The 14,153-nt window shown below is 39.9% G+C and overlaps 1 protein-coding gene across 1 annotated transcript; it reads left to right on the top strand.

The window, feature by feature from the left end:
* The first annotated feature begins 5,418 nt into the window (after window positions 1–5,418).
* Window positions 5,419–13,862, top strand: LOC138041587 (uncharacterized). Its single transcript, XM_068887331.1, has 3 exons — window positions 5,419–5,740; window positions 11,260–11,409; window positions 13,396–13,862. The coding sequence occupies exons 1-3, from the start codon at window positions 5,444–5,446 to the stop codon at window positions 13,714–13,716; spliced, it is 768 nt and encodes a 255-aa protein (XP_068743432.1). The 5' UTR covers window positions 5,419–5,443; the 3' UTR covers window positions 13,717–13,862.
* The last annotated feature ends 291 nt before the right edge of the window (window positions 13,863–14,153 follow it).

Genomic DNA, 14,153 nt, shown 5'->3' with positions numbered 1-14,153 from the left:
TGATAGATTGAACGGAACAGACATAATTGATTGTAGTCTGTGTGCAAGAAATCACCACAAATCCCTTTGTTAAAGAAAGTCAATGACGCTATTTGTTGAGGAGGCATTTTCTTTATTCTAAACCCATGATCTGAAAATTCGTTAATGGCACAATTGCTATACAAACACATGCACAAACGTATTTTCTTTTAATAATGTCATTCTGATAGATTTTTTTCATCGTTAACTGTTCGTTTAGACTTCTTCTCCATTCTCTTTTGCAATTTTAATTCTTGTTTCTTGTATAAAAGTGTAGTATACGTCTATGTAATGGATTCCAAGTTTGTCCGTAAGGAAGGAAAAAGCTGTTCAACGTTTGCCGTATCTTTTCACTATTCCCTTTATTTCATGACCGATCTTTTCCATCTCTTTTGTTGAACATTTAATAACCCACCAACACAACTGATTGCGAAAATACAAAGAGTCCTTACTGCTTTATTTTTATTTTTATGAGACGTGACTCGAATATAGAATGAGACCAACTCAAACGGAAATGGCACAATTGTTTGTTTCAAAGGAAAGGGGGTTTAACGAATACGAAATCGCACTGGTTTTAAAGTCAAAAAGGGGTTGCTAGGACATCGCTTTGCTTGCTGGATGCTTGCATAAAAAGACAGCAGATAATTAATGTTTTCGACAATATATTAAAGGATTACGAATTAAAAGTTGGACTAAACTAGGAGCTTTTTTACACATTTGTCCGTCTTTTCACAATATTTTTCAGCTTGGATGTTTTGACTTTGTAAACAGTCCCGTGAGTACATTTCGAGCGGGATTGTTTAGATACTTTTTCTCCGAGCAAGGTAAGGTCCCTGTAGGGCGAGAAAATTGGGCGACAAATTTCCTCCGAGCAACTCCAACCAGCTCCGAGTAACTCCGAGCAAATATGAGTAGGTCCCTGTAGGGGTGCAAAGCTGAGCTCCGAGCGACTCCGAGTAACTCCGAACAGCTCCGAACAACTCTGTGGTTGCCAGTTGCCTAATATACTCTAAACCCTACAGGGACCTTCTCATATTTTGCTCTGAGTTACTCGGAGTTGCTCGGAGCTCCGCGTTGCACCCCTACAGGGACCTACTCATATTTGCTCAGAGTTACTCGGAGCAACTCTGTTGTTGCCTGTTGCCTAACCCTAAACCCTACAGGGACCTACTCATATTTTGCTCTGAGTTACTCTGCTGTTGACAGTTGCTCCCCCAACAGCATGCCTGCTCAGATTTGCTCGGAGAAAAAGTACCTAATCAATACCAACGAAAAGTACTTACGGGACTGTTTACAAAGTCAAAACATCCAAGCAGAAAAATTTGGTAAAAAGACGGACAAATGTGTACATAAGCTCCTAATGTAGTCCAACTTTTAGTTTGTGATCCTTTAATATATTGTCGAAAACATTAATTATCTTGTCTCTTTGTATGGAAGCATCCAAGAAAAGCGGTGTCCCAGCAACCCCGTTTTTTACTGTAAAACCAGTACGATTTTGTATTTGTTAAACCCCCTTTTTCCTTCCTTGGAAACAAGCAATTGTGCCAGTCCGGTTTGAGTTGGTCTCATCGTATATTCGAGTCACGTCTCATACAAATTTAAAAAAGCAGTAAGGACTCTTTGTATTTGCGCAATCAATTGTGCTGGCGGGTCATTTAATGTTCAACAAAAGTGATGGAAAAGATCGGTCATTAAATAAAGGGAAGAGTGAAAGATACGGGAAACTTTGAGGGTCGAGCTTGCCTTAACACCTGACAATTTAATTAAGAACTTTAAAGTCCTCAAGAAATGCCGTGGCAAACCCGATTCTTTGATACTTGAAATGCTCTTGATGAAAAACAAAAGATCGAAACTGAATACGCAAGCGGATTCCATTCACGCGAAACTTTTTAATACATAAATATACATATTTTCTTTTCTTTTTCTTTTTTGTTTAACATGAATGTTTTCATGTAACGTTTGATAATTTAATTTTCTCAGAACAAGAATTGAAATTGCGAAAGAGAATGGAGAAGTATAAACGAACAGTTAACGATGAAAAAATCTATCAGAATGACATTATTAAAAGAAACTACGTTTGTGCGTGTGCTTATAGCAATTGTGAGTAATAGAACTGTGCGATTAACGAAAATTCAGATCATGGGTTTAGCATAAAGAAAATACTTCATCAACAAATAGCGTCATTGAGTTTCTTTAACAAAAGGATGTGTGGTGCTTTCTTGCACACAGACTACAATCAATTACGTCTGTCCTGTTCAGCTTATTAAATATTCACATAGGAAACAAAAAGATTTCTTTGTATTTGTGCAATGAAGTGCGTTGGTCCTGTTCGAGTTATCAAATATTCAGATCACGTCTTGTATGAGGCTGGTCGGACGAGTGGTTCCCTGTTCTACAATGCAAATATTCTGTAATAAAATAGACCAAAATGAAATAACCACCACAGATTGGTTAGTTCCAAATGAACCCTACCCCCATACTTGTATTTCATCATGTCGATCTATAACTCTATGTTTCTATTCACTGGTACGGATCGATTCGCATGATCCGCCCTCCGCAGAACCCCCATTTGGTATACTACTCACGATCGCACTTAACCTTATCATTGTGTCCCGGAATGTGGACTGTGGACTTCGGACTACGGAAATGAAACTTAGCATTTACCAAGATATTGTAGCATAAAAAAAACCTACTGAAATACTGTGAACTTAAAGGAAGTCGGCTAAAAACCTTTCGAACAGAGTGTAGGCTACCCGTAGCCTCTTGTTAAAGTTTAATCACCGCTAAAAATAGAAAAGCTTTCTTTCTGTTACAGTTTGTTTGTTTGATTGTGAAGGTTTATTCTTTTTGAAAGAGAATGTTGTTATTCATCCAGATTCAATTCAAGTGAGGATTTTTTGAACCTTTTTCTGGAATTTTGGTCTTAATTATTCACAGACGTTTCGACCGAAACCATCAGTCTAAATCGGTGAAGTTTGTCACATGGTAGTTCACTATCACCTGACAAACGATTCTTTTTGTAGCTCGTTTAACCTCAGCTGCGTTACTACACTTGACAGGGTTTTTTGTTAAACGATTCGATTCAACAACAAATAAGTGTTCACCACTGTTCAACGTTTCTTTTGTTTCAATGTTAAACAACAGCTTTGCATGTTTTTGCATCCCTTTGTCTTAGCAACGATTTCTAAAAGGAAGTCAACTGTTTGGATGATTTTGCATTCCTTTGGAGCGAAAGTTCGAGTCGCTTGCAGCTCACAACCAATAGATATATTAATTGTGTTTTCCAGAGTAAACCCTGGTCCAATATAGATTCTTTTATCAAGCCCCATTTGCAGTCCCAAAAATAGATATTTGGGCGATGTGAGAGGCGAAATTTCTCTACTGAAACCGATAATTCTATAACTTACATGAATTAAGCCAAAAACGTAGAATGTTGTAGGAGACACATCTATAAATCACCTCACCAATTCTCAGGTCTGTGCGGTACATCGTTTCTGAGTGATTTGTCGAAGAGTTTCAGTTCACGCAACTTTATAGAGTTTTGTATGGAGCCGCCATGTTGGTGCACCAGCCATTCAAGCTGAAATTCACCACCAGCAGTCCACGATGATCGACAAGATCGCGTCGATCATGGATAATAAAATCCAATCAACTGAACGGACTCAAACGCATCCGCTTCTCAGAAGGACGTATTTTCCAGAAAAAAGGCCATGATCAAGAGAACAAGTACAATGAACAGATCAAGGCCGCAGTGAGCGAAGCCAAAAGTGCCGTCATAGGCGGGAAATACGACTCATGCATTGCCAAGCTAGATGAAGGTATAGACTTGATAGATAAATGGCAGAAACTCATTCTGATAGCCGACCTCTCCGAATATGGTTGGAAAACTGTCGGCAAGTACAGGGATAACGAACTTGCCGATAACGACGAAGACGCAAATAAAATGAGGAAAGCCGAGAAGGAGGCTCAACGGAAAATGGCGAAAACCCGCGCAACCAAACTAGCAAAGAGCCGTATAGCAGATTTTCCAGACCACTAGGAAGTACAACTATTTCATCCCCGTGGCATTATTCTTACTCTCCCGGCATAAGTTCATAACATTTCCCCTCATCTGCTTGCTCCATAAGAAGACCAGTTTTTGGCGGGCAAAGCAAGAAACTGGGGACTTGGTTCGGTTGCGGCAAACCTGGCCATTGGCGTAACGAATGTCCTTTATTAGCTGTAGCTCAGCCACAGGAAGAAAAGAAGTTAAGTGGTTTTTTCATTGATTTAAATGATAACGAATCCTTGACATTGCCTGATAATATCTGTACACCCACTGCTTGGGAGGGAGAGCTTAATGAAGTGATGTTCATGTTCATGCAAGGAGGCGATTTCTGGGAAAACAGTGTTGGTGTTAGTGGTGTTCGAGGGAAGCTTAACGGCCATGTTTAAGCTTGGGAAACACTGAAGCCTACGGAGGTTGTGCTCAGTATCGTTAATTAAGGAGGGTTATAAGTTACTGTTGCTTTCAATTCCAGAGTCATGTGTTTTGCCGAACAATAATACGACCATAGATAACTGTAGATTAGTTACGGAAGCTTTACGAGATCTCTTAACAACTCAGTGTGTCTCAACTGTCTCGAATCAACCATGGGTTGTCAACCCTTTGAGTGTATCAGTTCGGGACGATGAGAAAAAGCGTCTTATGTTAGATCTACGACATGTGAACCCACAACTTTTTAAATATAAGTTCAAATGTGAAGATGTTCACACTGCTCTTACCCTCCTTGACGAAGGGTACCATTTGTACACTTTCGACATCAAGAGCGCGCATCATCATATTGATATTTTTCCAATTCATCGGCGCTATTTGGGTTTTCATTGGTATTACCAAGGAGATTTTTCAATGTGTTTTCAATGTCTTGCCATTCGGGTTATCTAATGCACCTTACTGTTGCACCAAAATGCTTAAGCCTGTAAACGCTGCCTTAAACGCAAATCATGCCAAATATTTTTTTCCAAAAGAACTATGCCACGTTATTTAAGGCAAGTAGAAATGATGTGAAAATTGTTGGTCTTAATGAGCTTTATTTAATGCTATGCACGACATTGGATTGACATTGACGGGTTGTTGTGATGTTTAAAGGCAAATATTCCCGCTGGTTATTAAGACATTAGGTTGCAGACCCTCCTTTTGTCATTAAAATTTCCATCGACTCCACTGCTTTCGCAGCCAATAAAGAAACTGCTATACTTAATCTAGGCAGGTGACGTCAATGGTATCTTCATCGGTTATTTTAAAATGCAAGGGATGCCAAAGATCAGTTTATAAACAGTCAGTCGACGCTCTCTGAGCAACACAGTTTCTTTGGAATACTCAGGGAAGAGCTCTGATATTGACAAAGCTTGTACCATTTTTCCAACAAGTAGAAGAGCGTCAGTCATGAAAGTCACTCATCAAATCACCTTTGTCTTGGCACTGGTTGTGTTCTGCTGTGCTGTCAGCGCGGATATGCACGACGGGATGATGCACTACGCTAGTCTCAAGTCTTCCGATGGGACTTCTTTCGAGTTGCAATGGGCCTACAATAACGACACTGAAATGCTGTACTTCGCAATGAAGTGCAAAAACACCGGTTGGTGCGGAGTGGGTTTCAGCACCACGGGTGATGGTGCAGGCATGAAAGATTACGATATTGCCGTTGGTGGATACAGTAACAGCAACACCTCATATCTTTTTGTAAGTTCAGTGTTTAGCTGGTATTGTTAGTTTTGTTTTCGTTATCTTTTGTTTGTGTCACCATGTAACTGCCAAATCTCTTGCGCTCTTATTTTCTAGTGTCTTAGTTCCTTAAAGAGGCGTAAGAGTGATTCAAGGGCTTCCGCGATAGATTTGTTCCCCAGTTTATTCTGATACATCGAGTTTAAGCACCCCTAAATAGATGGAAATCGACCGAAAATTGTTCGTTTGGAAAGCTTGATTGTAATTATAAGCCAAGATCATCGGGGTTTAGAGATCTACTGTCACTTTGACAGTTAATGACAGTTTTCCGTTTGGTGTTCGCTGAAAATGCGATAAATCACCTGGTATACGTTTTGCGCAAATTACCTAAAACCCTGATCATGATACCCTGACTCTGATACTGCACGTTCGATAAACTGCTTCATTGCAGCAAGAGTTCACTGGGCTTTCAACTCAATGAGTTGCTAAGCCACTCGCTAAATTAAATTTTATAGTCACTTTTTATCGCACCAAGTCTTTCCTAACTTCGTTCGTTTGATTCGAATTTTGCGGGGGATATTTCCCGTTCAAACATTGTCATCAATTGTCTCGTGTGCGAGATATCGGCAAGCGAGCGAATCGAAAATAAAAGTGGACCTACGATGAAGAATCGACCCTTTGCTAATCGATACAACTGGTAATCGATGCAACTTGCCATCTCCTTGCCATTCACCGATTAATAAATTCGAAATTAATCAATTGAATGTATGTGTCAAATGTACGATGAAATATAAAAATGTTGGTTGACGAGGAAAAAAAGCAAAACAGAGATCTTTTGTTTTGTTTTGTTCAGAGTCACCAAAGAGATCACGCAATAATGACAATCACTTCCACATGCATTAGTCTGAAGTGTCAGCCGTCTCCTCGCCTACTCGCCCCTTTGGCGGGTTTGGGCGAGGAGACGGCTGACACTTCAGACTACCGCATGCATCCGAGAAACAACCCAGGACGCGACAAACTGACGCGATACAGAATGAGAACACGGATTATTTTTATAGTTTAACAATTGACTAGTAATTTCCGTACACGCCTTCCACATGTTACAAAATACTAAATATTAGAATGAGTGAGTCGGCCCTCTAACGCAAGAATGTTGTGTAACCACAAATTCTCAATTTTTTGTTCGCGCAAATGATCCATTTGTTTCGCAGATCTCTTTTATTTCTGATGAGGCCTCGTTTGTTTTTCCCTTTTTTTTGTTTTGTCCTTTGTAACACTGCTCTCATCATCCACATTATGCAATCTGCATTCTTTTCTCTTTTCATCTCGTCTTGTTTTGTCTAGTTTTTGTACGTATAAAAGTTTAAGGATATCATTAGCATCCTACGCAGACATTCTTAGGGGGATTCGTCACGCGTAATTTCGCTATAAGACGCTTTAGACGGCCCAAGAAGGCGAAAAACACCATACATGAGTCGATTAAGGTTTCATTTAACTTTGTTGGGATATTTAGACCGAGATGTGATTTAGATGTGTAATTTTCAGAGCTTTATTCATAACCCTCATATATTCTCTTCGTTTCATACAAACAACACATAGAGTGTTCTGCCTGTGCTGAAACGAGCCGAAATTTACGCTGGCCAATCACAACGGACTTCCGGCCCAGATTCTGGAAGTGCACTTTAGACCCTGAGAAATTTTGCGTACGGTCACTGCAAGAAAATGGGCTTCGCGTGATCGCAATTCTTATCAAAGAGAAACTGGAGCATATAAATTTCATGCTTTGGCTTAGATGTTTGCGGCTCTTCACAGAATGAGTACGGTGGATATTTTCAAGCTTTCTTTTCGCTACTGTCCTAGTTGCGTTCGTTGCGTGCAGTTCAAATCAACTACACAGTTCAACAGTTCAAATACACTCGCAATACTTTAATATTTGCATTCGTATTTATATATTCCCACGGCGCTTTCAATTTTACTAGTAGATGAAACGAGACCATACTCTTGCTAAGCACTCGCATTTTGACTCGTGAGAGTGCAAATGCATAACCCATCGAGGAAACAAAATTAATGTTTCTGAGGAATATTATGAAAAGGCTTCGTCCCTTTCATGATTCATCCAAAGAAGAAGTTTACGCATTGACGCTCCCATGAGAGATCTGCACAGCGCTGATTGGTTCCTAAGTAACCCGCACGTGATTTCCAGATGGCTCTTTTCCGCATACGTTCGTGGGAGAGGAACGCGTGACGAATCCCTAAGAGTGTCTTCGCGGGAGGCTAGTCCGTGACATATTATCCTACGTGTAATTCAGTAGGTAGTCTAGGTAGGTAAATGAAAGTGAAAGATGCAAGGAAAGGATGGGCTACAACAAACGTCCATATATTTTCAAATTCCATCAACGTTTATTTGATATGCTATCAATTGAAAAGCAATTTACATAATTATGGAAAATGCGTTGAAAATATGATAATAAAACAGGAACAGGAACATTAACTTGAAAGCAACACATCTTTTGTCGTCATCTTTTTAATCCACGCGGTTCTTCTGTGAATAACTGTGGTAAATATGATCAAAGATTGTTTGAAAATGTTGATACTGAGATTGTGCTTTAGCTTTTCGAGGTTGCGGTCTAGCAATTTGTGGGCCGAGTCTGTCACCTCTGTTTCTGATTTGTGTCCGACAAATTGTCGCCCCTGTTTCTGATTTGTACCTGAAAAATCGATTTCTAACCTAGGCAATATGATTTTCGGAATGATTTCCGCACTGGTCCCTACTTCATTGTGTATTCAGAATAAATAATTATGCGTTCTGCATTATGAACGGTTTGTATTTGTACTCTGACGTTGTTGTTCAAACCTCTTGGTATTTTCACGTCGTTGTTGTGTAGAGTGAGGCAGATATACGTGCTAAAATGCGTGCCGCACGTGCATCACGACTATTTTTCCTCTTTTCATCAAGAAAATTGTTTTGTGGCGTCGCCGTTGCCGTGACCGTCGTCGTTCCTTTAAAGTGATACTCTGACCAAAAAGATCAATTATTCTTTTTCTTTGAATTTCGAAACGATGTTAACTAAACAATAAGTGACCCAAGTTTTAAGCCTTGTTTCAAAAAGACACCTGTTTATTTTCGCTGGAATTTTCCTATTTAATTGCCCGCCATTACTAACTTTAAAATACTGTGAGAGCTTGATTAAGGAGAAAATGACGTCAAAGACTCACTAGTTTGAGAATACGAAGATGAATTGTTAAGACGAAATCCGATAGAAAATCGAGCAATTTCAGTTTTTCGTGGACAAAAATCTGGTAGCAGAATAATTTTAAGTATTTTACAGTCCTTTTTACATTTCCTGAAAGCTAAAGATATAAATATTTTCCTGAAAAGACACCGAAAACAATTTCCCATGGGAACGAGAAAAATTAAATTTCAACGTTCAGAGAAATTGTGCAAACACAGGTAAAATTTCATAAGTGTTTCTTATGAAGTTCAACAGTTGTTTTTGACGCTTTTATGAATGTTACACTTTACTGGTGAAAACGTACTAATAAACTAGTTTTAAAAACTTATACACAGTACTTATAGAAAGTTGAAGCGTACAAGCTTTCGGCTCCTTCTCGGAGGCTTGTTCACATATAAATGAAAAACAAGAATTGTGAACCGGTAAACTGTTAACGGTCACGTGATTTAGCAACACGTGAACGTAACAGACAACTGTTGTCGTTTCCGAAAGACCCACAGAAACAAGGAGACACTTGTGGCGCTATTTATCGGGTTTCGTGCCAAGGGGTGGACTGTGGCAGCTCGTATGTGGGAGAGACCGAGCGGACTTTGAAATCGAGGTTCGCAGAGCATCTTAGACCAAGCAGTGCTTCGTCTTAAGTCTCACAGCACATACACAGGGACTACCCTGGACATAAGGTTGAAGTAGAGGTGTTAGACCATGAAGATCGTTGGATAGGGCGGGGCATCAAAGAGGCCATCTATATCCGGGTTCACAGGCCGGACTTGAAGAGGGACACTGGAAGATACCTGCTCCCCCACATCTGGGACAATCTGTTGCGGTCACGTGTTGCTAAATCACGTGACCGTTAACAGTTTACCGGTTCACAACTCTTGTTTTTCATTTATATGTGAACAAGCCTCCGAGAAGGAGCCGAAAGCTCGTACGCTTCAACTTTCTATAAGTACTGTGTATAAGCTTATAAAACTAGTTTATTAGTAGTTGTTTTTGACGTTTGGTGTTGCTAGAAATGAGTTTTTTGACAAGATATTAAACAGTCGTACAGAAGTTTGCAATACGATGTTTATGTTCGTCATATTGAATCAATGACGTCAAAAGTGCAGCCCGCTGCAGATTATTGAACCGACGACGTGAAAATGACGTCAAAAGTGCAGCACGCTGCAAATTATTGAACCGTTGACCGAAAAAAGCTGGGGACGAGATTGTGTTATTTTTGTTGAGCAGAAAAATGGCTGCGAGTAGGTTTAGAAGTTTGAGCGAAGAAAATATTTTGAATGAATAATAAAGCAATTATTGAATTCGGCTTTCGTAGAATATGAAGAATTCTGCAGATCTCGGAGGATATTATCCACCTCGGCCTTCGGCCTTGATGGATAACACCCTCCTCGACCTGCAGAATTCTTCATATCCTACTCAGCCTCATTCAATAATTGCTAAATATACAGCGATGATCAGGGCCCGGTTGTTCGAAAGCCGATTAACTTAATCCAGGATTAGCGTAAACTTTTGTTTCATTTTTTCAACTTTTTGGTGAAAGCTTCCTTGTTTATTTTTGTTCACCAAGGGTCACGTCTTTTAATATAAAGTTTTGCCGAATATCAGCTCTGAACAACATTTGAGAGTAGAGAAATTAACTCTTTGGTTAATTTTTAATCTGGCATTATGGTTAATCGGCTTTTGAACAACCGGGCCCAGCTTCTAAACTCGTATTTTGCATAAATAATGAGCTGCGTTTACACGCTGAAATTTTAAGCCAGCCACTAAATGACGTCACTTTTCCCTCGAACGGCCCAATTGGTCAATACATGTAATGGTGGAACGTGAAATCCAAAAGTTACACTCTAAGTAAACAGCCTTTGGTTAAAAATCAAAGCTCAAAATCTAGCCAGTCAGGTGTTAAGCAAACACACTTGCAAAGTCTGAAGAAAACAAACAAGTGATAAATCATAGAACCACTTTAAACTCCCTGTTGCATTGCATTTGAATGCCATCAGGCGTTCTCCAAAGTTTATGCCGATCACTCATTGAGGTTGGAAAAATAAGAGCAGGCATTACTGGGGAGAAGTCGTGCACGCAACGGGATGGGATTAGCGCCCATCCCTTCCGCCCGAAAAAAAAAAAAAAAAAGAAAAAACACTAAAAAAAACAATAGAAACTATGAAAAAGCAGCCTTCGTGTTGCCTTCGGCTTCGGGCAGCCTGTTGTCGTGTTTTCGGTTCATAACAAACGCTTACACAGTTTACTTTGCATTTTCTCTCCCCCTTTTTTGTTGCTGAATGTTTTTCCTTGTCTTTTGGACAGGACTACTGGAGTACAGCTACGAGAAAACCAAGCAAAGATTCACAGCAAAACCTGACCATTCAATCTGCCAGCCAAATGGGCGAATATACGATGGTGAACTTTACGAGGCCAGCAACTACCACTGACATGATGGAGGATGTTCAGTTTACGGTAAGACTAGATCAAGAGATACGTTCACTGTTAATGCTGATGGGATCCATTTTTTTCTTTGCTTGGGGAGGATTATTTTAACGATAAATCGGTCAAACCAATAGCAAATTTTTCCCTTTTGCGTTACTGCTAAATCTGGAACAAAAACTGGACTCTTGTCGCGGGATACTTATCCGGAGATTTGGAGAAATAACGGAGCGTTAGAAAGTGTGCGCGAGGTTTTTTTTTTTTGTTGTTGTTGGCAACCTCGTTCCCAGAGTTTTTCCCTCGGCACGAGGTTGCTTTGTTGGGGATGACTTGGTCAACCTCTCTTTACGTTTTACTTTTGCGGTTCAAGCGCCAATTGCAAATACAAGATGATAGATAGCCAATTAGGCGCCGAGTTGGCTCTAATCATCTCATATCCAACAAGCGCGAGGATCGTTTCTAAAACTACACACGAATGACCACGAGTGAAAAATCGTTAAAAAAGTGTAATAAATAAACACCACAACCGTATCACTTTGTTTTGCCCCAACGAACCTCATTCCCACACATTTCAACTCGAGGCTCGGGGTACGAAATGTATGGCCAATATGGCCGCCGCGCGATTAAGCCCATGTTCTAATCCAATGTTTTAATCAGATACGTCACATTAGATAAACTAACACTGGTACTAATTTGATCAACTTGAACTTGAGATAAATCTGTGGAAAGTGAGCGATACTCGAGCGATACTCGATACTCGTGAGTGCGTTCCCTCTTGTTTGGATCGGATGTAGATCGTTTGTACTTAAACTGACTTATTTAACTAGAACATTAACAATAATATAATAAAACAAACGTAATATATTTTGTGTTTAAATAGAGGATATTACATGGCCGCTTGGGGATACGAATTTTATCTTCTCTTGCTGAAAGTATCTCTGACTCGTTCGCTTCGCTCACTCGTGAGAGATACTTTCAGTAAGAGAAGATAAAATTCGTATCCGCAAGCGGCCATGTAATGTTCTGTTTATTATATAGATATTGATGAAATGTCCAGATTTTAAACAACTTGTTTTATTCATTTTCGAAATGATGAAAAAGTGGTCACCAACCGCTAAAACACGCATGTTGTGTAACATGAAACAAGATATGAAAGTTATGAAAATAAATCATGATAACGTAATTTTTTTTCAATAAAAATGTTAATGTAATAGAGAAGAATTATACTGAAGCACAAAAGTATCTTACAATAAAGACGAAGCTCGCGTTTTATTGGCTAATCGTGTTCGTTACCATGACGACACCTATATCCTCACATGTGAAAGATAAAAATGATTTGTTCACTGCGATGATTTTTTAGTAAAAGGAGAAATCCTGGTATTTCACCAATATCTATATAATAAATTGTTTTATGAAATCTAAATCAGATATCAAATTTATATATTTAACCATCGGTTGTTGGAAGCCTGGTTACTGCTAACCGTTGGTTAAAAGGTATTAAAACCTATAGGTTTCCATGGTGTATATCACTGGTTACTTGCTTTGAGCAACCCGGGCCGGTGAGACGCTCTTATTTTCAGAGGTTTTACTCGTGTGACGTTAAATGCGTTGGCACATTTCCTTCTTTACGAGAACGTTCTGTTACAGGAATACGGTCATTTTCGCGCCCTTTGGGAAAGTACTTCTACGTTCTGCCTGAATCAATTGTAAACCTCACTAACATCAAGATATTTGTTTTTTCGGTGTTGACTTGGGGATACTCGAAAAAAGCTGAATGCTCCTCGTTGCAAGAGACGTTCCTACAACCTTCCTTCCGATTCTTAGTTCGGATGCCTTACCACTAAGCTATAGGAGCCTCGCGGGAGATCGTAGGTTCGACTCCTGCAAAGTCTCCGAGTATCCCCGAGTCAACTGCAATATAAAAAAAGAAAACGTCAAATCTCTTTATTTCATAGAGCGGCGTGTACATGGAACATCTCTTTCCGCGCTCTCTGACATCATTTTTCATTTAATTTTCAGCCCGATACTGAAGTTTGGGTTATGTACGCTATGCGCAATACCGATGTCGATGGAAATGACGTGACGTTTTTGAAACACTCGGAAAAAGGCAGAATATCAGATATCAATAAATACAACCTGATTAAGATGGCATTAGCCGCTGACGGGCACGGTCACAGTGACGGTGATGGTGAAGGTGAAGGTCACGATCACGATCACGATCACGATCACGATCACGATCACGGTGACGGGTCATCAGCGTCGACAAACATTTTCAGCGGGACATGCGCTGTTGCCAGTGCCCTATTGTATTTAGTTGCCCACTTTGTTTTGTCCTTTTAAATCGGCACAGCTGGCGCTTTATTTTGCTTAGTGTTAAACGTTGAAGCTTCATCTTGACAACCATAAGCTCAACATTTCGTCAACCAGTAGAACTGTTTTTGCTTCCTTCCAAGGCCAAGAGAAGATAAAGGGGGAAGAGAGGGCATCCCCCGTATATGCCCTTTTCCATAAGTAATGTGTCCCAAGTTATTTTTCGATCGACTCCCACGCTGTACAGATCCCAAGGGGATTAGACAACAGCCAATCATATGGAGGGAATGTGTTCTCTGAGCGTGGACTATCCACGCGGAACACATTCCGGTCATATTCATATCACTGGCTGTTGCCTAATCCCCTTGGGATCTGTACAGCGTGGGAGTCGATCGAAAAATAACTTGAGACATATTACCTTATATATGGGGAATGCCCTCTCTTCCCCCCTTATTTTCTCTTAATTG

Source organism: Montipora capricornis, chromosome 3 (assembly GCF_036669925.1).
Source record: "Montipora capricornis isolate CH-2021 chromosome 3, ASM3666992v2, whole genome shotgun sequence".
Classification (NCBI taxonomy): Eukaryota; Metazoa; Cnidaria; class Anthozoa; order Scleractinia; family Acroporidae; genus Montipora; species Montipora capricornis.
Note: the sequence above shows the minus strand (reverse complement) of the source record. Positions and strands in the feature narration are given on the sequence as shown.

What these genes read in the sequence shown, in the direction of transcription:
- LOC138041587 (XM_068887331.1), top strand. Translation starts at nt 5,444, where the DNA reads ATGAAAGTCACTCATCAAATCACCTTTGTCTTGGCACTGGTTGTGTTC. An exon ending in GCAACACCTCATATCTTTTT is followed by an intron (nt 5,741 to 11,259) that starts GTAAGTTCAGTG and finishes TCTTTTGGACAG; the next exon opens with GACTACTGGAGTACAGCTAC. An exon ending in TGGAGGATGTTCAGTTTACG is followed by an intron (nt 11,410 to 13,395) that starts GTAAGACTAGAT and finishes TTTAATTTTCAG; the next exon opens with CCCGATACTGAAGTTTGGGT.